Source organism: Mus musculus, chromosome 8 (assembly GCF_000001635.26).
Source record: "Mus musculus strain C57BL/6J chromosome 8, GRCm38.p6 C57BL/6J".
NCBI classification, from domain to species: domain Eukaryota; kingdom Metazoa; phylum Chordata; class Mammalia; order Rodentia; family Muridae; genus Mus; species Mus musculus.
The window spans coordinates 70482327-70504089 of record NC_000074.6 but is presented as its reverse complement, the minus strand read 5'-3'; the positions used below and the strand labels follow the sequence as shown (position 1 = coordinate 70504089).

Sequence of the window (21763 nt, the reverse complement as noted above, 5' to 3'; positions counted from 1 at the left end):
CACACTGGCCATCGGGACCTGAACAACTCCTTTATTTATTTAAAGAGACTCTTGGGAGGCCCTGCAATACCCCAACCCTACCCACACTGGGGTATATCCAAGTGTGACCATCATGTGGACCAAAGCTGTGGTTGTGGGAGCTCATTGTGCCCCAGCCTCTGGTAGGTTTCTTTGTTGCCCAGATGGTACAGAGGGGCTCCAATTCAGGTGAGCCTCCAGGTCTGACCCAGCAGGAGGATGGCCTATCCTTAGAGTTTAGCCGGCAGGACCTGAGGGCAGAAAAGAGGCCACATTAAGCCTGGACCCTTCAGCAACTTGATGATGCAGTAAAACCTGGGGCTCTTTGCAGTAGGTGAAATGAGCACTAAGAGATCCCTTTGAGCAACACCGAAGGAGGGGAAAGGGCCTCATCTAGACTGCTGTAGGCCCCACTCACCCAGACCCCCTTACCTCTCGCCGCACCCCGTCTGCCCGAGGGCAGGATCCCCTCGTCCTGTGCTTGGAAAGAAGAGTGCGGTGTTGTGGAGGCTGCTCACCCGGGTCTCTCTCTTCCTCTGCTCCTTTACCCCCCACGCAAGCCTCCCCCAACTTTCCTACCTGGTTTCGGGTCTTGTGTGACTTCTGCATCCAAGCACGCCACTGGTCGTACAGGCGGAAACTAAGGTTCGAGCAGTATGCGTGCTTCTTGAGCCAGCCGAGGAACTGCTTGAGCTCGCGCCGCACCGGGCCCGAGCTGGGCTCGCCGCCCCGCGGCTCGCACACCCCGCCGCCCGGGCCCGGGCGCTCTAAAGAGAATGGAGCGGCAGTGTTGGGGCGCGGCCAGCAGGAGGCGCGCGCGGGACGGCGGCCTCCCATACCAGACCAGCTTCGGCTGGGGAAAGTTGGGAAAGGTGTCAGGTGTGGACCCAGAGTCACCCAGAGGAATGGCAATGCCACGGCGATGGAGACAAGCAAAGGAGGGAGTCAAATCAGTGGGAGGTAAAACCGAGTATTCGGTCGGAAAGGAAATCAATGGAGACTAAGTGGGGCCGGAGACTCTAGGGACACGGACAAAGCAAGGGGCAAACTAAGACAAAGACCTAGAAAGCAGAGATCTTGGGACTGTGTACCCCCAGACACTGGGAGGAGAGCCCCTCCCACAAACGTGGTAGCACAGCACTTGGTAGGCTGAGGCAGGATAGCTACGAAATTAAAGCCAGCGATTTACCTTCGATTACCTATGACTATCCAAACAGGATGGGAAGTGAGGGGTGAGGGGCTGGCGAGATGACTCAGTAATTGCTCTTGTCGCCAGCCCTAGTCCCACATGGTGGAAGGAGCCTACTCAACAAAGTTCTCTAACCTTCACGTGTGTGTTGTGGCACGCACGCTCACGAAGGCACACACATTATACAAAAGCAATTTTTAAAACGTAGTTATATTAAAAGCATAAAAAAAAGGCTCTGGGAAAGTGAATGACAGAAATAGAGACAGACAGACAGCACAGAACAAGGGCGGGTTCCCAAGATAAGCCTCAGAGAATGCACGGGTGTGACATGGAGTGGGCTGGAGGACTGAGTGGGAAGCCAGCCCTTGGGTCCAATCCCCAGCCGCAGCCATCCCCCAGCAGGCCAGCGGATAAGGACATCGGCCTCACGCCATAAATAAAAGTGGGGACTCGCTGACAGGCCCTGGCACAAGCCTCGGCCCCCACAGCCCCTGCTTACCTCCCTCCAACCCTACCCCCGGCCTCCTCAGTCTCTCGGGCGGACGCAGCCGCCTGCTGGCTCCCGTGCAAGAATCGCAGGTGCTGGGCACGAGCAAGGGCCAAAGCTCCCAGGCTCCAGCCCCTCCCAGCTGTGTTCACTCCCGCCAAGCCCAGAACCTGGAGAGGCCCGGATGGGGGCTGGAGAGCTTCCTGGAGCTGGTTTTGACCCTCTTCCTCCAGGAATCTCTCGGAGCCTCAGTTTCCCCATTATTTCATCATCATTAAAGTGAGCATATGCGTCTGCGAGAGTTCAGTTTCAGTGTAGAAGTATTCTGTCTTAGGGACCGGAGGAAGCGGGTGGGGGATGGGAGCCTCCTCCTCTACTGCCTGCAAATACTGAAGTGCCTTGGACCGACTGTGCTGCCTAAACCTGACAGGTGGGGAAACTGAGGCCAGACATTTTATGCAATATATTTCATATTAGAGAGTGCAGATCCATGGGCTCGGAGAGTCTTCAGGACAAAGGAAGTCATCTTTAGGCCCTCCCACCTTAAGAAAGGGACCCAGAGAAGAGAAACTTGGGTTAATGCCTGGTTTCTGAGCATTCAAGAGGCTGAGGTAGGAGGATTGCAAATATTAAGGCTGCCTAGGTTACCTTTTAAGGGTTGGAGGGGTGGGCCAGCAGTAGAGACCCTTATGTGGTAGGCACAGGCACTGTGGTCTATAGGTTGTGTGACAAAAGGTTCTGTGGGACCATGTGATAACTGGCTGTAATAGTCTCTATTTTATATAAAGTTAACCTCTAGAGAGCCTAGGATATTGGGGTTAAAAACAGCCTGTCTTCAGTTCTCTTACAAGAGGTCACACTGTTGTACTCCATCTGTCACCAAATGACAGGCTAAATAGACTCCATGGCTAGTCTCCCAAAGGTGGTGATGGCCACTGGCCATTGTCTCTAAGTGGAGACAAAAAGACCAGGAGCTCGAGGTCATCCTTGACTACATACTGAATTTAAGGCCAGCATGCGCTACCTGAAGACGCTGTCTCAAAAAAAGGGTGGGGGGGGGGAGGAACAGGATGGATTGGGGATTCCATGGGCCAGCCAGCCCTGGAGAGGTGCTCACCACTTCGAGGGGTGGAGGCAGCGGTGGGGTGGCTCCACTCGCTCCAGATTCCCGCCTTTTTCGACCCATAGATCCCGAATGGGTTACAACGCACTTGGACGAAGTAAACGGTGCCGGGCTTCAGGCCCGCGAGACGGCAGGAGGTCTGGTTGCTGACGTCATCCACCACCTGCACGGTGAGGGAGGAGTCAGATGCGGGGGGCGGGGTCAGGGGCGGGTCCGGGGCGGGACGGGCACCTTCCAGTCCACGCTGTCCTCCACGCGGTAGCGGATCTGGTACTTGGCTTGGAAGAGGAAATCCTTGAGAGCTGGTGGTGAGACCCAGCGCACACTCAGCTGGTCCTCCAGGCCCCCAACGCGGCTCACGTGCACGTCGGGTGGGGGGTCCGTGGTCACTGGGGGTGGAGCAAGCCTGGTCACTAGAGATGCTTTGTTTTTTGAGACAAGGTTTTACTGCGCAGCCCTGGCTGGCCTGGAGCTCTTTATGTAGATTCAGGATGGCCTTGAACTCAGAGAGATCCTTCTGCCTCTGCCTCCCCTAATGCTGGCATTAAATGCTGGCATTAAATGCTGGCATTAAATGCTGGCAACAGTGCGCCCAGTTCTGAGGACTGCTTGGTGAGAATGGCCTAGTGACAGAACACCCAGTGGTGTAATCTAGGCTGCAGTGGCTCCTATGACCCTATCTGCGTTTTCCAGACCACGCCCCCACCCCTGTTAGCTACTCACCCAGGCCTGATAGATTACTGTCATTTAATATTCCAGAAACAGCCAGCAGCAGTTGCTGCTACCACGGGTCCTATCTCTGATGGAAGACACACATTCCTGCCCTCAAGGGGACAGAGCAGCCCGCCCAGCTGGGGTGGAGATTAGCGCAGAGATCTCACTAAACAGGAGTGAGGGGAGCATCACCCAGCACCTATTAGGCCCTGAGTTCCAGTATTAAGTCACAAGCTGACTCTTAAAGCTACTGTCTGTGTTTTGAGCTAGGGTCTCACTACATGTCCCAGAGTGATGTCAACAATTGTGATCATCATGAGTAGGCTTTCTGAGCGTCAGGGTGACAAGCTTTATTGTATATCACCCCACCTTGAGGTGCTATTTGGCTCCATCCCTATGTATCCCCATCCCATGTCCACCTCTGATGCCTTGTACATTACCAAGAGCCTCCACGGGGCAGCTGTGCCAGCCACAGAGCACAACTGAGGGTTAGATGCCAGGAAGACACAAAACCTCTGGATGTGGGAATGAGCCAGGGGCACCCAGGAACCCTCCTGGGGGACCATGGAGAGAGTACAAGCTGATCTCTCCCCTGAGTCTTCAGTGAGGCACTTGAAGGGTTAAATGGCCCAGGCTGCTTTGGGCTGGGAACACCCTAATTAGATTAGGCCCAGTTCTGCTCAGGGATCATCCACTTCCTGCCTCCAACCCTCGCCCCCCCCCCAGCTCAAGGCCTCGGCTTCCTGGGGCGCCTTCAGACCTGGGCGCCTCCTCTCAGTCCCCTAGGACTCCCTTCTGAACACCTGGGCTGTAGAGAGGGAGGGTGGTCAGGCCAGGTGTTCTCTGCAGAGTGTGTGTGTATGTGTGTGTTGGGGGTGGGGAGGGGAAAAATCTTGACTGTCTTGGGGGAAAGTCTTTGCATTAAGTTATGAACAACCACTGTCCTGCAACCACCGTGGCTGTGGCTAAGACCTCTAGAAGAACCAAAAAGTCTGGGGGGGTGGGGGGAGGCGCCCTATAAGGTCTAGGGCAGAACACAGGTGGACACTGGGGGCTCACCCACGTCCAGGACATCCAGTGTGAGGACATCAGATCTTGCTGAGCCTAGGCGATTGGTGGCTTCCACCCAGATCTCATAGGGAGTGAAGAGGGCCAGGTCCTTGGGGATATGGCATGAGTGAGGGCCCACAGTGTGGTACTCCTCACATGTGTTATCCTGACCGTACCACCTGTGGAGGTGCGAGAGTCCCTTTTGAGTTCATAAACAGGAACATATTTGATCAGAGAAGGTAAGTATTGCCAGAAGTCACACAGCAAGGCTTGGCTGGGTACCAACCTCAGCTTGTACTTGAGGGAGTAGTTGGTATGTAAGAATGTCTCCCCGTGTGCACCCGGTGTCCAGCGGCACGTGAGATCCTTCATGTTCCGGGACCAGCAGCTGATGTTAAAAGGCTTCTCAGGGGGCACTACAAGGAAAACATGACAGCTTTTCTAAAGCTGTGGGGTACACAGGGGACAGTGCAGCCACAGCTGTCCCTAGAGTTGCAATGCCTGTGCTGGGTATGACCATGCCTGCATGCAAGTGAGAGCCCATGGCTCTGCCCCAGGACAGAAGACCCAGGCTCTAAATCTGTCATTGCCAACCCCCATCTATCTCTGAGTGTCTGGGGCCCCACTTACAGCCAACATAGAGGCAGGAGCCAGCCAGAATGCTGCCATCTCGGGCGTGACACACCAGATTGTCTCCTGACTGCTGCCTGGACCCATTAAGGTTAGCCAGGGCCAGGGCCAGGGTGGAGGTGTTAAGGAGGCGGGACAGCTCAGAGGGCAGGCGGCGACCATTGAGGGTCCAGTAGAGCCCCTCAGCGGTGGCCCCAGGTGTGTCTCCATGTATAGAGCAGGTAGCTTGCAGGGAGGAGCCGATGAGAAGGGTGGGGTCCTGGGGGCTGATTACAGCTGTGTCTGGGGTCAAAGACGACACTTGTTAGGCATGGGATGAGCCCACTTCAAGTCCCTCACCCTGCCTGGATGTTTCAAGAGTCAGGAAGTCTTGAACAGGTGTTCACCCATTTCACAGATAAAGAAAAGAAACAATGAGACCCAAGCACTCATTGAAGCTGAGGCAACAAAATCAAGGCCAAGGCCAGCCCCTTCCCCAGAGAGGTGCTGCCTGAGTATCATTCCAGCACTTGGGGTGGAGGCAAGAGTACCAGCAGCTCAAGATGACCTTGGAGTTCATAGTTTGAGCCTAGCTAGAGCTACAAGAGACCTTATCTCAAAAATTAATTCATCAGTCAATCCAGGGCCAGTGAAATGGCTCAGTACATAAAGAAGACTGTGGCTAAGCCTGAGGACCTTAGTTTGAATTCAGGACTTAGACTGTGAAGGGAGAGAACTTCTACAAATTGTCCTTGGACATTTACATGCTGCAACACACATGTACATACACAAGCACAAAATACATTTTGGGGTTTTGGGGGGGAGGGTAAGAATAGGGTCTCACTCTGTATCCTTGGCTAGCCTGGAATTCAGACATTAGTCTGCCTCTGCCTCCCAAATACTGGGGTTAAAGTATGCAATTTTGCTGGGTGGCAGTGCACACCTTTAATCTAAGCACTTGGGAGGCAGAGGCAGGCGGATTTCTGAGTTCGAGGCCAGCCTGGTCTACAGAGTGAGTTCCAAGGACAGCCAGGACTACACAGAGAAGCCCTGTCTCAAATAAACAAAACTCAAACCAAACCAAACCAAATACAAACAGGTATATTTTCATAAAATCAAATAAAAATTTTAAAACATCAGTCATAAATGCCTACTCAAATCTAAGCAAATACATCCTATTAATTGATTATGTCTCCCTGTGTGTGTGCACATTGGAGCACATGTATGGAGGTCAGCCAGCTGGAGTCTGCTTTCTCCTTCTACCATGGATTCCTAGGGATGGGGCTGAGGTCATCTTGATTGGAGGCAAGTGCCCCTTACCCACCAAGCTGTCTCACAGCCTATAAACATTTTCTTGTCTCTTTATTTCTTTTCTTTTCTTGACAGGGTCTCATTACCTAGAACACACTGTCTTGAAACTTGGAATCCTCCTGCCTCAGCGTCCAGAGTTCTGGGATCACACATAAGCCATCAAGCATGGCCTGGCTTACCAATTTCCTTCCTCTCCAATTCTTTGTCTGTCCTGGTGGTGTCCTTTCACTGATACCCTAACCTCACAAGTGTGTTTCTGGAGAATGGACATATCTAAAATGTAAAATCCTACCCTGGTAAATGTTTGTCATCCCAGGAGACCAAAGGAAGGGAATCAAATGTGAGGCCAATCTGTGCATACAGTGAGAGCCTGTCCAGAGGAGAGGTGAGCCCTGTTGGGTGAACCGTGAAGGGCAAGCTGAGGGGCTGAGCCTTCATTTTCCCCGTGCCCTCCTCACATCCCAGCACACACGAGGGGACTGTGCAAAGGACCACAAGAGAAGGGACAGCCACAGAAGCCCACATGCAAGGCCCTCTACAACTCCCAACAGGAGTTCTGACTCTCCACAATCATTTCCTAGGGCCACTGTGATGGCCACTTTGGAAATTACCTCAATCCTGTGACCCACCCTGAGGGACCACCCCCTTCTTGCCTACCCAACCTTAGGGCAGCCCACAGCTGCCCTACTCATAGGCTGGGCCCTCAGGGGGACAACAAGGCCTAGGATATGAGGAGGGGAACATATTCCAAGCTTCCCTGAGTCTGTGTCCCCATCTGGCCATTGGCCTTTCTTGTCAGCCACACAGGATGGCAGGGTGGTGGGAGGTGTGGGGGAAGTTTCACAGGGAGCTCCCATGAGACCAGCAGGCCAGGCTGCCCTGGGAACCTAACTCCATTCAGTTCTCTGAGGTCTCTTTTTTCACTCAGGACGATTCAAGCTTGCTCCATCCATCCATCCATCCATCCATCCATCCATCCATCCATCCATCCATCCATTCATCCATCCATCGCCTACAATATGCCAGGAACTGAGGTCACTATAGGAATAAAGACACAGCAAAACACTTAACTACTAGTTGTGGTGGCCCACATCTTTAGTGCCAGCACTGGAAAGGCAGAGGCAGGTAGGTTTGTGAGTTTGAGGCTAGCCTGGTCTACAGAATGAGTGCCAGGGCAGCCAGGGCTGTACAGAGAAACCCTGTCTCAAAAAGCCAAAAAGAAAAAGAAAAAAATTAAGTCTCAGAAGCAAAAGAGAAAGGGGGGAGGAGAAGAGAGGGAGCTGGGGCTACAACCCTGTGTGTCAGAGAGGCCCTGGGACAGTTACCAAGAGCCAAATGCAGTAAGGCTGGAGCCCCAGTTGGGCAAGGGGAGAGGTGGGACTCCATGTGCAAAGGCCCTGGGGTAGAAGCAAAGAAAAGGTTAGGGAAGACTGCAGGGCTCTCAACCCTTAGGGAGGAAAACAGTCCCGGGATGGGATGAGAGGAAAAGAGTATTGGAAAAAACAAAAACAAAAACAAAACCGATTTCCAAAGAGGCTCGGAGAACAGAGGCTGCACCCACCCCCAGGTTCCTATTAAGAAGCTAAACTGCAGCCCTGGACGGTCCTTCATGCCCCAGATGGATGAGGTGGCACCAACATGGTTCTAGTCTGGGCCCTGAATGACTTCTCCCAGGCAAATTTGGCCTTGGGAGGAGGCGGGTCTTGCGAAGCCTGCAATCGCAGTTGCATTTGGGGCTTGTCCCAGGGCTCAGCGGAGGTCTCAGCGTCCGTGCGAAGGAGCAGGAGGAGCAGGCCAGAGCGGAGGCGGCGGGGGCCAGGGGGCCGCCCCGGAGGTCCCAGGCAGCCAGCCGCCCGCTAATTCAGAATTCCTTCGGCATGAACTGGGACGTGCCAGCGTCTCTACCCCGGCCCACCCACCGCTTCCTGCCTGGGCGCCCCCCTCAGCAGGGTGGGAGGCACTGCCCGACCCGGGACCCCACTGTCTGCACTCCTGGGCAATGATCACACCCCTCTGTCCCTCCCCAGCATTTGTCTGGCCAGGAAGGGGACTCTCTGGGGGGTCCTGGCTGGGGAGTAATGCCCTTTTACCACACTAGCCTAGCAGCTGCCCTTCGTGGCTTGAGGGGGGAGGGGGGCAAGCCCAAGCTTTCTCCTTCGAGCGACTGGTACAGTCCTCAGCAGAACCACCTGGCACCCCCTTCCCTGATTCCCTCCATAAAACAGGGAAGACGTTCTCTGGGCTCGGACTGAGAAGCCTGACTCTGGAGTACCAGAGATAGAGGACTCCAGTCTCCCTCTTGGCTTCCACAAACAATGGGCCAAAGCCACTGGGGACTGGGGCACACACATGCCAAGCTAGACAGAGCAGCAGCTGACAGCAGCCCCCTAAGCCTGGAGGAGACACCCCTCCTTTTTTCTTCCCTCTTCCCCTCCTTTCCACAAAGCCGGGGCCTATACAAGCTTATTTCCCCCTTTCCCAATGCGGAGTTGCTGCCGTTATTAAAAAGAACACCATGTGTTTTAAAAGGGAAAAGTGTGAGATTCCCTGAAAGGCCAACGGGAAGGTGGCCTCCATCCCAGCCATACCCCAGGGGCCCCCATCTCCTGTCCCGCTGGTACCTGCATACACTTTTACGACCCACCGGCTGGCTGGTCAGGTGCTAAGACACACGGTAAGTACAAACAGATTGCAGAGGTGTGAGAACCTCTTATTTAATTTCTCTCCCCCTTAAAAGAAAAAACACACGCGCCACCCCCACTCCGCCACCTTCGCCTGTTGCTCTGCAGCCCGCCCGGAAACAAAGCTTAGCGCTATTGGTGGCATTCAAAAACTACCCAGGCTTGGCAGCAACACCAACTCCCCGGAAAGGTCCCGGGTGTCACCACATCACCTGCCCAGCCGCCTTGGGCAAGCAGGAGTGTAGGTTCCTGTCCCCTGACAAGAGCGGGAGGGCGTCCACAGACACCGCGGACAAACTGCACAAGACTACTAGCCCAGAGCAGCAGCGCAGCGTGGTGCCCCTGCGGTGTGGCCTGTGTCTCCGGATGGGGTCCTGAGAGTGGTGGGGAAAGATCTCCAGTGCACTCAACCATATGCGTACCCCGGTGTTGCCTCCCCTGTGAAATAAATGTGGGACCACGAGTGCGGGCGTGCGTGTGTGTGCGTGCGTGTGTGTGTGTGTGTGTGTGTGTGTGTGTGTGTGTGTGTGTGTGTGTCTGTGTAGAGGATGGAATGCGAGCGCCGCGATGGTGTGCGAATACGCATCTGGGCTGCAGCGCGCGTCGGAGGGCAGGGTGACGGGACATAAGCCAGTGGGGCTCTTTTGTGTGTCTTTGGGTGTGTCCCAGAGAGGGTCTGGATGTGGAGACCGCATCCTGGCGGGGATGTGTGCGTTGGGTGATGGGGGCTCAAGGCCAGGAGTTCCTCCTGGGACAGTGGGATTCTCTCGGCAGCTGACCCCCACTGGGTGCCCCTTAGACAATGAAGTCTGGGCTCGCGGTGCCCGGACACGCTTGCTCTCGCTCCTCACCGAAATTTCAGTCGCTAGAGGCTCTCAACCCAGCGCAGCCTGAATGAGACCGGTTGTGAGCCCCACCAGTGGAGAGGACTTCGAGGATACCAAAGCATGGAGTCTGCTATAGGGGGGAGGGGGCGGCGCCGACCCCACGGAGAGGCAAGTCCCGAGGGACGCCGGGCCGCATGCCAGGCGGACAGGAGGGCTCACGATAACGCCCCACCCTCCCCCCGGGGATCATCACTTCATGGGGGAGGGGACCCCACTTTGCGCCAGCACCCAACCCAACGCACCCAAGCGTGCGTCCCCGGCCAGGGAGGCTTCCCTTCCGCTCTGATATCCAAGACACAGGCGTGCGCCCCGAAGCGTCCCAGCACCCTGAAGGAGGGGGGTCCCAGGACACTGCGATGTCCTTCAAACTGAGCCTGGCCAGACAGCCTCGCAAAGGGGATACAGATAAGAGGCCTCTGATGTATAACGGGGTACTCTTGGGAGGCTGGGTGGTGGTGCCATGAGCCCCACAGGTGAGGGCGCCCCGAGGGCCGCCTTCCTTTGTTCCCGGGACGTCCAGGTGGCGCTCGCGCCCCCTCTTCCATCCCCCGCGACTACCCCCCGGGGCGCCGGATCCCGGCTTCCCTGGGGAGGTGGGGAGCAGGGCGCACGGTACTCACGGGCTCCCGATCCGCCCCGAGGCACCCCGAGGACACAGAGCAACAGAGGCGACCACAGCGAGGACAGCGGCCGCGGCGGCCGCCGCGCGGATTGGGCGACGGGGCCCGGGCGACCCGCGGGCATGGGGGTGGCGCGCAACGGGCGGTGACTGCAACGCCGGTATGGGGCGGGGGCGAGTCTGCGGGGTGCAGATTGGGGCTCGGGTCCTCACGCGCGTCACTGGGCGCGGACAGCGAAGGCCGGAGCAAGTCTGAGCAGCCGAAATTGACAAGGCGCTAATGCGCCGCTCGCCCCGCCCGGCCCCGCCCCCGGCCCGGCCCGGCCCCTGGGGGGGGGGGTTGATCGTGGGCCCCGCACCGGCCTTCCCACCGCCCGCGGGCACCGCGCGCCCCGCCCGGCCGGCCTCCGCCCAGTTACCACTCCTGAACGTCCCATCCTCCTGCGCGAAGCCCCCCACTCTTTCCCCACCAGCCCGTGGGACCTCCCTCTCTGGTCCCGCCCGTCCCAGGCTTCCCACCCCCTCATCTGGGATCCTGTACCCTTAACTCCGAATGGGTTCCTAGCTCGCAGCCCTGGTGCTTTTCCAGGATCCCCTCCAGTCTACCGGGATCCTTCCTATCCACCTTCCCCGCCCCTCTTACGGGGCCCCCATACCCACTTTGGTCCGCCACACACACATTGAGCAGTACCTGAGCCCGTTCATCCTCTTTCAGCCCTTCTTCCTTCCCCAGAGAGTTTGAAAGTTGCCACCAGTCCCTTTCTCTGGGTGCATGGGTCCTACCGATCCCCACCCTAAGCCTTCATGCCACCTCTCCCATCGCTGTAGTCTCGTTTCGTGCGGGGGGGGGGGAGCCAGAAGGCAGGGAGGGAGTCTCCGGCCTCTGGTCCCTTCTCAACTATCATATCTGCGGGTATTGGATATGGGGATGTCCCGGAGCGCGTGCAGGGAGCCCTTATGAGTGGGCTCATGGGGAGAGGTGTGTCCTTTGGGGAACGGGACCGAACCCTGCATTCCTAGTTCCCATCGGTGCAGAAGAGTTCTCCCTAAACTTCTTCACATCCCCCCACGGAAAAATCCACTCAGCGGCCCGCGGGTGGGGTGCGCCACGCGGTGAGTAATCACTGCAGCGGCCGCCGCCCGCCAACTTCAGGTAACGCGGGCAGCCCCGAGCAACGCAGAATTATCACTGATTGAGCGCAGAGTTTTTTCTCTGGGTTATTTTTGTTGGCCACTGTTTGGGGTTTTGGGGACCCCTCCCGGACCAACCCAGCCCTGGCATTTCATCTCTCTGATCGCTTCTTCGTCTCCACCCTATCCGGATGCCCACGAAGGGAGGTCTCTGGCCTGCAAGGTCTTTGCTGGTGGGGCGGCGCTTGAAATGCGAGTTCCCGGGTGGTCCCACCCCACGGGTTTGGTAAAGGCCCCCAGCCACAGCTCCCTGAGAGTAAAGGGCTCGATTTCTCCCATACAGCCGTTCCCTTGGAGGCTCAGCCCCTTCCTTAAAGGTCCTCCAAGAAGCTTCAAATGACAAAGGAGAGAAATAAAAACTAATTCGGCCACTGCCATTTTGCTGGGGGCAAACTAGGCCACTTGTGCCTCAGTTTCTTCTTTTGTACAGTGGCTAATCTGGGACCAACTTAAAAGTTTACGTGTAAAGAATCAAGTACGGGAAAGAAAATCCCCCCAAACTTAAAACCTGATTAGCACGGTGGGATGCAGAGGTGGCACTGGCTTGCAGGTCTCCTCTGAGAAATGTGGCCAGGTGGCCTAAGGCTCTGTGGAGACCTGGGTCTTGGCTACATTTCCAGGACCATTGCCGCCCCTCCCCCACAACGCCTATTCGCTCCGGTCTCCATATAGGTAGAGAGGTAGGAATCTCGACTCCTGGGAGGCTTTTGGAGCAAAGATCTTTATTTTACTTGTTCCCGAATGCTCCTCCTCCCAGTCCCGGGTGGAAAGGGCTAACTTCCCCTATGCACCCAGGTGCTGCAGGCAACGACCTGGGAGCTGCGTGACTGAATGCTTTCCCCTTCTTCCCATACGTACAATCCATCAGCAATCCGGTTGGCCCTGGTTCCAAAACACACCCCCATCCTGAGCTTCTGACACACCCCTCTCCTGGTCCAGGCCCCTCATCCTCTTCCCGGGATGTTGCAGGCCCTCCTCTGGGCTCCTTCCGCCTCCCGGGATGTTGCAGGCCCTCCTCTGGGGTTCCTTCCGTCTTCCTTCAGTCTTTGTTTTCGTCACAGGCAGAGGGACTTTGAAAGAAATGAGACCCAACTCTGCCTTGCCACCCGTGCCCATACCAGATGCTCCCCTCTCCAGCTCGCTGGCTGTTTGGGCTCGTTGTTTTCAGGAGCCTTCCTTCTTTGCCTGTGGCTTCGGGGAAAACTTCCCTCGCGCCTTTTGTGAATTCCCACAACTCCCCAGCGACACCTTCACTCTTTCACCGTCTTTGCAGCACAGCTCTTGAAAGCGCCTGCTCTCTAGCCACTTACTTCATTTTGCTAGTCCTGAATACCTGAGGGCTTCCCAGATTCCATGCTGCTGGGCCAAGCGAGGGCCAGAGGAGTTCAGTAAATACAAAAAGAAAAAGTCATAAAAGAATCCTGTCCCTCCAAGAAGCCAGAAAACAGCATCGGCTAGTGTCCTGCCGCTGGGTTTCAGAGCAGGGTACTGCACACACCCCTCTTAGCTGTCTGACCCAAACTGGCACAGCCCTCTCTGGTGTTTAACCCCTACCCTCTGGATGACCTTTTTACCCTTTGGGGCAAAGAAGTTGGCCTTAAGGTGCACCCATCCTTTCCCTGTGTTCCCGTGGAATTAACTCTTTCCTCGCCAGTCCAGGCCTTTCTTTGCTTAGGAAAGGAAGGTAGTTATGGTGTACTTTCTGACAAATATTGACCTAAGTCATTGAAGGTGGCTGGGAATGTTAGAAGGGGTGGGTGGAAGGGCTCTTTATTAGCCCTGAACATTTTACCCAGGAATCTCCTGTGGAGGAACAAGGCAGGTTTAAATCAGAGAAATTTCCCCAGCCTCAGATTCCCAAATGTGAACCACTAAAGCTTTGCTAGAGCAGCAGGGCCAGTAAAAATCAAAGCCTGCCGGACTCAGAAGGGCAGAGCGGGGACCTGCCCTTCCCTGTGACCGACCATTCCTCCAGGAGCAGCCCTCCCCCTCCTGCCTGTACCTGGCTGCGCTCTGAGCAATGGGGTATTGAGAGTCTGCTTGAGGGCCTATGGGTGCTCCAGCCTTTCTCCCGGGGACAGCCTAGACAGTAGGGACACCAGACCTCAATTTTATAGTGTTTTGCAACTTAAGTACTAGATATGGATGTGGGGAGGTCCCAGTCTGGATTTGGGTGCTCTGGGGCCAACCAAGTCTGTGGTCCTTGTTCCTCTGCATCCTCAAAAGACTGTTGCTGAGTCCCAGGATAGCCAGTCGTATGGGGGAAGCACCGCACCCCTCCTCTCATCGCTCCTCCCTTGACAGCAGGCAGCGGCGCCACCCTGCCTTGCCGGGCTGGACTCCGTTTGGGGGTGGGGGTCAGCAGGGTCGTGACGAAGGCGGCCAGGGACAAAGGGCGCTTGTCTGCGGCCTGCCCTGACCGGGTGGCTGCTTCCCGGACGCCGGGAGTCCGCTGATTCACGCGGACAGCGCCCCCCGCCCCCGCCGCGCCGCCCCGGGGGGTAGGAAGTGGAGGGGGGGGGGAACGCGGGGCGGCGGCGAGTCAACTTTCCCTCTTAAGCCCCGAAGGAATGTCGGCGGATTTCCTGAAATCCGACCCCGGCCGCCCGCCGGCCGCCCGCCCCTCACCTGGGCCAGCTCCCCCGGGAACGCCAGGAGGGGCGTCGGGGCTCACCTGGGGGGCCGGGGTCAAGTCCTCTTCCGCTTACCCCCAGCGGCCTCGGGGAGCGGAAAAGGAGGGGGTGCTGGAAGCCAACAAACTTACTTTCAGCCCTGGGTCGCTCTGACTCAAACCCTCATGCCTCAGTTTCTCTCTCTGCAAAGAGTCATGGGAAGTTCTTTTTTACACTGGACGATGACCCCCCACACACACACACACACGGTGTCACGTGGCCCAAGCTAGCCTCGATTTTTCGGCCATCCTCCTGTCTCGGTCTTTCTTGTTGAGACTGTCAGGCCCGCCTTGTCATCAGCCCCCATCCTCCCTAGCTTGGCAGCCTCTGTTAGCCCTCTTCTGTATCATGTCACCTAAGCCCATCCCCTGTGCCATTCCGGGTTCCAATGACCTAATTTGGAAGGGGGACAGCCCTACCCTATAGGGTTTTTGTCAGAGAAAAAAGTCATGGCAAGAAAATCTTTGTTGAAAGGAGTGTTTGTTTGAAATTGAATGAAGGACCGTAATTGCAGAAGGGTTAAGTGCCCGGGACTCTGCAAATGACAAGTGTGAACTTGAATTCCGGCTCTGCCCAGGCGTCCGGGTGCCAGGTTTCCCACCTGTAAATTGGGGAAACAGGCTTTGCGTTTGGTTTCTTGAGACAGGGTCTCGCTCACTATAGAGGGCCAGACTTAGAACTCACGTCCTAACCCAGATTGACCTGGACCTCGCACCGATTCTTCTGCCTCAGCCTTTCCGCGTGTTGGGATGATGGGCATATGCCAAGGCGTCCGACTTGAGGAAACGGTTGGGGTCCCAGCGCACAGGGACCGTGCCCAGGGTGCGCTGGTGGAAGAGAGGCCCAGCCCGGGAGGGGCGGGGGAGGGGCCGCGCCGGGATCCAGATGTTCAGGTCCGCCAGGCACAGCCGCGCCTGATTAAGCCACGTGGGGGCCGGCCCCGGCCGCTGAGATGAAAGCAAACGGCCGGCGGGGACCCGGGCGCGCCAGCCCCTCCTCCCGACCGGAACCTGCGGCTCCCTGTGACCCGACGACCCTGCGAGCGGCCTCCTCGTCTACTGGGGCGGAGCGACTGGACGCGCAGGCCGCAAGGCACCTGTGCCAAGCAGGCCACTGGGGCTCAGAGCCCGCGCCCTGGCGCCCGGACGGAGGAAACCGTGGAGACCTCCGAATCCAGGACGGAAGCCACTGTGTCCCTATTTGCTTCAAGTTTTCCCACCAGATGGGAAAAGTGAGCGGCTCAGAGGCCTTGTTAGAGTGCTGGGGGCCTCCGAGTCCCAGGGAGACAATGGGTTCCCTCAGGTCTGTTTTTCCGCACTGAAATGGAGGGAGACCACCTTAAGTTTTGCTCCCTGAAGTTCCTCGAGGACTTCCTGGAGGAGGCAGCTGCCCCTAGAGTACCTCCCCCTAGAGTCTTAGTGTCCCGGAAGCAGGCCAACTGTGGCTGGTGGTCGGCTAGTTTCCGCGCCCTCAGATGCTTCAAATCCACCCCGGCTCCAGCTCTATGGTCCTGCTCGCTCCTTCTGGCCTCCCTTCTCCTCCACTCCCTCTCTCTCCACTCCCAAGTCTTTGTCCGCCTCCTCCTGGTCCTCAAACACCTCTTGTTTCCCCTCCTCCCTAACTGTCTTCCTTCCTTCTTACCATTTTTTACCCCTCCCCTCCCCCACTTTCCGTTTTCTTCCTCTTCTCATTCTACCTCCCCCTCCATCCTCCCAGGCCTTCAACCTCCTCATCCTCTTGGTCTCTCTCTCTCTCTCTCTCTCTCTCTCTCTCTCTCTCTCTCTCTCTCTCTCTCTCTCTCTCTTTCTCTCTCTCTCTCTCTCTCTCTCTCTCTCTCTCTCTCTCTCTCTCTCTCTCTCTCTCTCTCTCTCTCTCTTCTTTCATTGCCCTGTCCATACTCCTCTTCCCTTTTTAAAAAATTCCTTGACTAAGGATCTTAGATGCTCCCTGCCCCGTTGCTCTTGGCCTTCATCCCTGAGTGGCCTGAGATAGGCCTGTCACCGTATCTAGCCAGGTCCTCTTTGTCATTCCCGGCACGCAGATCCAAGTCCGGTCAAAGAGCCGGACCATGAGTATCAAGAATATGTCCCCGACCGGAGTAGAGATTCACCTGCCCGCCCCGCTCGCCGCAGCACACCCCCCCCCCCTTCCCAGGCTGCCTCGCTCAGTGACGTCAACACCCGGTCCCGCATCCCAGGGCCCGCGCTGCGCATCTTCAGCCATGGCTGCGGTAGCATTGCCGCTGCTGCTGTTGTTGGCGTCACTGGTCACCCCAACCCCAGCGCGTGACCCCTTCGCTCCGCAGCTCGGGGACACTCAGAGGTGCCAGCAGCGGTGTCGCCAGCACCACCCTGGCTCGCCTCCTGCGCAGGTAACAGATGGACTCTCAGGAACCCAGTGACTGGAAAAGGAGAGGGACCTGAGTGTAGGACCCTCAGATGGAAGAGGGGATGCGAGTACCTGGTATGCTAGTGCAGATTGGGGTCCTGGGAAGGGGCCTGGATGGGGGAACCTCGGATGAGAAAAGAGCTGACGTGGGGTTCCTCAGGTTGGCAGAGGGATGCGGGATTCTGAGAGTCCCTAAAGAGATGTGGGAGCCAGAGAGTCCTCTAGAAATAGTGGGGCGACAGGATGGAGGATCTTCAGGAGTGGGAGGAACTGAGGTGCCTGCAATGAGGGTGTCTTGAAGGGGGAGGGGTCTCTCAGAACTGCCCTTCCTTCTAGGAAGGGATCAATTGGCACCTGGGGTGAACACTGTAAGTGGGGACATGCCAAAGGGAGGCTGAGACCTGCACCTGAGAGGTCCTGGAGCACACCCCACCCACAGTCCAAGGCTACTTGGTGCTGTCCCTCCTTCCCCCATGGGCTCTCTTCTCTTCCCACGTTCCTCACTGCCTTCTTGGAGACAGTTCTGCTCCAGGCTGTTCCCAAGTGCAAGCTCTGCCTCTCTCTGAGAAGCCCTCTGCCAGCCTCCATCCTGGAGAGGCCACTGTGCAGGCCACTATCCAGCCTGCTTAGAAAGCTGCTTGCTGTTTCTCAGAAGGCACCCCTCCCCCCATGATGATCCTGGCTTTCTGAAACCTGACTTCAGTCTCGTGGATTCTTAGGGGGACCCCAGCCTTCTTCCCCGAGTACCTTTGCCTGAGTCTCTTATCTCCCTTCCCAGCCTGAGCCAGAGGGTCCCTCAGAGTCCCCGAATAACAAGGCTATCCTGATCAGTGCTTGTGAGCGTGGCTGTCGGCTTTTCTCCATCTGCCGCTTTGTGGCCAAGAGCTCTAGGCCCAATGCCACAGAGACAGAATGTGAAGCAGGTGAGTCCTCCAGGGCTGGGTGCACTTTGGGGGTGCCTGCAGCAGAGGTATCCTGGGAAGCAGCTCCCAGTGACTCCATCCTGTGGCCCACAGCCTGCACAGAAGCTTACGTGAAGGCAGCGGAGCAACGGGCCTGCAGTGAGGGGTGCTGGGGCCAGATCCCTGAACCTGAGACCCAGCTGGAGCAGAAGGTGAACCCCCTAACCTATAAATCCCCATCTCAAAACCAAGCACTCAAAGAAAGACTGTGTGGCTTCTTCCCCTTAAGTGAACACAGCTGACATATGGCAGGGCAGGGGTCCCTGTTGGATACTGAAACTCAGGTTTTCTTACACTAGTTGTCTAAATCAGCACAGCCCAGTTTTCCAGCACCAGTTTGTCTTGGGCTTCCTCTTCCTAGGACTTGGCTTTGGACCCGCCCAGGGGGCGCCTCTCCCTTCGGTACCTGTTTTCCATGCTCTGTAGCGACCTGATGAGTTCTGCCCAGGGCTTTCTATCCTCCTCCTGGACATATTCCCTTCAGACAGACAACCGGAAAGTGGTGGTGTTCCAGGTGAGAGAACAATGGCACAGTGAACCGGAGTGGCATCCCGTGGTTGCCTCATGGTATATGAAGTCCTCATGAGAGAACTTCAGGCAACATTACATCCAGGAACACTGTTCTTGCTATCCATGTAGGTCCCGGTGACTGAACTCAGTTCATGCGGCCTGGCAGCCATTACCTTAGTTCACTGAGCCATATTACCTGCCCTCTGTTTGGGGCTTTACCTGAAAAGGGTTTACTCTGATTGGCACTGGCTGGTTGGGTCACATGACCATGTAGGTCAATCCTGTAATTCTGTGTCGTTGGCTTGGGCATCTTCCTGTTTCTAGGGATCATCAGAGGTGTTAAGGCTAATGGATACAGCCCATGGGATGGTGTTCTCCCGCTTGACTCCTGGGAGAACTGGGGGCCACCTGGACAAGGAACTCTAGCCCTCTTGCATCTGAGATGAGTCTGCCAGGGCTCAGAGGGTACCTCTGTAACATTTTGTTCCCTGCTCAGACTCAGCCTGTAGCAGAGAACTTTGCATTCCAAGGGAGCCATCTGCAGCGAGTGGAGGTGACCTGGAGGAGGTCCCACCCCAAGGCCCTAGAACTGCACATGGGTAAGATTGCAATAGATCCATGATCAGTGTCGTGGAATCCATAGTCTCCCAGGGTCCAGTGGTCCCAGGATTCATGGTCCACCTCCACATTCTGTGGGTCATATTCCAAGATCCCTTGCACCTCTATTCCAGCCCTACACATCCTCCTGCCCGAGTCCTGGCATCTATTTCCCACTCCTTACCAGGCTGTCCTTCTAGCTGAGACTGGGACTGAGATGCCCCCCACCTTTCAGACCCTGTAGGCCCCTTGGACAAAGTGAGGAAGGCTAAGCCCCGAGTGAAGACCAGCAAAGCCAAGGTAGAGTCTGAGGACCAACAAGAGAGTGACTTCCTCAGTTGCATGTCCCGGTAGGTGCCAGTGGTCTAGGCTGGGCTGGGCGCAGATATGGGAGGCTCAGGTAGCTGAGCGATGCCTGTCCTTGGTACAGGCGCTCCGGGCTGCCTCGATGGGTCCTATTCTGCTGTCTCTTCCTGTCCATCCTGATCATGCTCTGGCTGAGTTGCTGCACTCTGGTCACCACACCAGGCCAGCACCTCAAGTTCCAGGTGAGTAACAGTCATGATGGCTAGGGCTGCATGCTGGGGGGGGGGGGTCCTGCTTGCCTTGGGAAGCCAGACAAGGCTCTTTTGCCCCAATCTATACAGCCTCTAACTGCAGAACAGCACAAGGGCCTCTTGGTGGAGTCTGACTGGCCCTTATACCCACCCCTGCCGCCGCCTGCCTATGAGGACAGCACACCTCCTTACAAGTTGAAGCTTGATTTGACCACGCTGTAATCTCCAGCCTACTGCCAAGTGCAGGGGCCTCCCTACGTTCTGTACCCTAAATCCCAAGGTCAGGTTGGGGACCAACCTTGGGCTTATCCACCCCCCAGTCTTCCCTCCCTCTCTTGCCAGCACATCCCTTAGTCCCCTTGAGACAAGTGGACCTAAGTGGCCGAGAGAGGAGGGTCTGGCCTCCTTGGCCCCCCATCTTGCTTTCCCAGGGGCTGGCTTATTGACATTCCTCACATGTTCTGAGTATGGAACCTCATCTGTGTTGCTTTTTCTTTCTCTGTGTCCTCACTGTGGGGCTGAGGTCTCAGGGGCTCCCCTCTGCTAAGGTTCCTTCCCTTTGTCTCTGGAAACCCAACCCCACAAGGACAGAGTGGTGAGAACTCCTTCCTGGGAGGAGATAAGGAGATATAAACCTTTAAATAAAGTGAATAAAAAATAGGGTGGCTGAGCCTGCTTCAGTCTGTGCCTGCCCTAGGGTGGGCTGGGTGGGTTGGGTTCTTCCAACTCTGGAGAAGCCCAGGAAGTTCTTAAAGAGCAAGAGGGACACAAACAGGTCACAAACCTAGTGAGTGAATGTCCCTGACAAAGCCCGTCCCACCTGTGTAGCCTGAGTGAGGTTGTGCCCTTTACGGACCTGATGGCCCTCCTGTAAAATCAGTAGGTTACCCCCTTGAAATCTGCTGATAATTTTGTGATTATCTGGCATCCCTTTTTTCTCTTAGGGGCAGAGCTCTGACCCACTGCTAACAGACTTAGAGCCCCCTGTGGAGTAAGAAGATCCTAGGCATGAGTCCCTCACTAGGGGGTTCTAGGCAAGGCTACACCCACGAGCCATGCCCCCAGCCTCTTACTGGGGGTTCTAGGCAGGGCTCCACCCCTGAGCCACGCCTCCAGCATCTCACTGGGGGATTCTAAGATGTCTTTCAGCCACTGAGTCGCACCTCTTGCCTTTATTATGCGGGCTTTGTTTTTTGGTTATGTAGGCCAAGCTGGCCAAGAACTGTCAATATTCCTCCCTCAGTCTGAAAGCGAAGTAAGTGGGGTGTGCCATTAGGCCCTCTTGCAATGACTTTTGGAGTGTATCCTCAGTAGCATGAATTCTGTGCACAGGCTGCAGAGGGCCTCACTGCTGGAGCACTCTTGTAGCAATCCAAACACCTTGGCACTCTCCCTGGCACTGGGAAACAATGACCACCCCTATACACACACACACACACACACACACACACACACACACACACACACACACACACACAAAATTAAGTGCCTACTCTAACCAGTTAGCCCAGTTCCAGTCCTCACCTCTGGGAACCTCTAAGTAGCCTCCGTTTTTTCCTGGAACTCTACCTTATTCCAACTTCATGCTTGTCCTCTCACCTCCTGATCCACCTTGGTTTCCTTGACAACCCTAGATCCTCTTGCCCTTACGACCCTCTCCAGTTTCCCTCCAAGTCCTATCTAGTCAAGAACAAGTTTGATTACTGACATGGATGTCTTCTGGTTTCTATTGTCATACAGCACCCCCAAATACAGCTGTACCATCAAGGTCCCCACAGTCTAGTTGGAGTCACCAACCCTTGCTCACTGTAATCTAGTCACAGGATCACAGAAATCTGTCTTTCTTCCCTCCCTCCCTCCCTCCTCCAGGCTGGCTGCTTGACCCTCCTGCCTCCACCTCCCAAGAGCTGGAATGGCAGGTATGGGTCACCATGCATAGTTGATACAGTGCTGGGATGGAGCCCTGGGCTTCATAGGTATGCGGGACAGAGTTCAGCCCTTTGATCCAATTTGAGCCTGTGTTACCTGTGTTTCTCTTTACCCGGTTTGGCTTTGACTGCAGCTTTCCTGCCTTTACAGTCAGATCACAGGATTTGCAGTACCTCAGGGACACCTGGAATGGCTTGGGAAGGACTCAAGTATCCTATGAGGAACTCAAGGCTGCTCTGCCAGTTAGTAGCCACTGGTTTCTACCAAAA

General features: G+C 56.1%; 2 protein-coding genes and 1 long non-coding RNA gene across 11 annotated transcripts; 1 reads left to right on the top strand and 2 right to left on the bottom strand.

The window, feature by feature from the left end:
* Nucleotides 1-11: 11 nt before the first annotated feature.
* Nucleotides 12-10993, bottom strand: Crlf1 (cytokine receptor-like factor 1). Of its 7 annotated transcripts, NM_001378800.1 has the most exons (10): nt 10690-10942; nt 6794-6893; nt 5212-5493; nt 4868-4997; nt 4591-4760; nt 3049-3206; nt 2812-2980; nt 598-785; nt 451-493; nt 12-269 (listed from the first exon to the last, which is right to left on the bottom strand). In NM_001378800.1, exons 2-10 carry the CDS (start codon nt 6858-6860, stop codon nt 256-258), a joined length of 1221 nt encoding a protein of 406 aa, NP_001365729.1. In that variant the 5' UTR covers nt 6861-6893; nt 10690-10942; the 3' UTR covers nt 12-255. The 7 variants fall into 7 exon arrangements, with proteins under 7 accessions (NP_001365729.1, NP_001365728.1, NP_061297.1 ...); NM_001378799.1 differs by lacking the exon at nt 6794-6893 and having other exon boundaries at nt 451-498; NM_018827.4 differs by lacking the exon at nt 6794-6893.
* A 2405-nt stretch (nt 10994-13398) lies between these two features.
* 1700020G03Rik lies at nt 13399-16283 on the bottom strand. Its single transcript, XR_870493.2, has 2 exons — nt 15236-16283; nt 13399-15152 (listed from the first exon to the last, which is right to left on the bottom strand). It is a non-coding gene; the product is annotated as an RIKEN cDNA 1700020G03 gene (long non-coding RNA).
* Nucleotides 16284-16741: 458 nt separating this feature from the next.
* On the top strand, nt 16742-20235 carry Tmem59l (transmembrane protein 59-like). Of its 3 annotated transcripts, none has more exons than NM_001368366.1 (8): nt 16742-16922; nt 17718-17862; nt 17956-18053; nt 18263-18415; nt 18908-19010; nt 19244-19308; nt 19439-19556; nt 19656-20235. In NM_001368366.1, exons 1-8 carry the CDS (start codon nt 16773-16775, stop codon nt 19697-19699), a joined length of 876 nt encoding a protein of 291 aa, NP_001355295.1. In that variant the 5' UTR covers nt 16742-16772; the 3' UTR covers nt 19700-20235. The 3 variants fall into 3 exon arrangements, with proteins under 3 accessions (NP_001355295.1, NP_892036.1, NP_001355296.1); NM_182991.3 differs by having other exon boundaries at nt 19244-19358; NM_001368367.1 differs by lacking the exon at nt 18263-18415 and having other exon boundaries at nt 19244-19358.
* The last annotated feature ends 1528 nt before the right edge of the window (nt 20236-21763 follow it).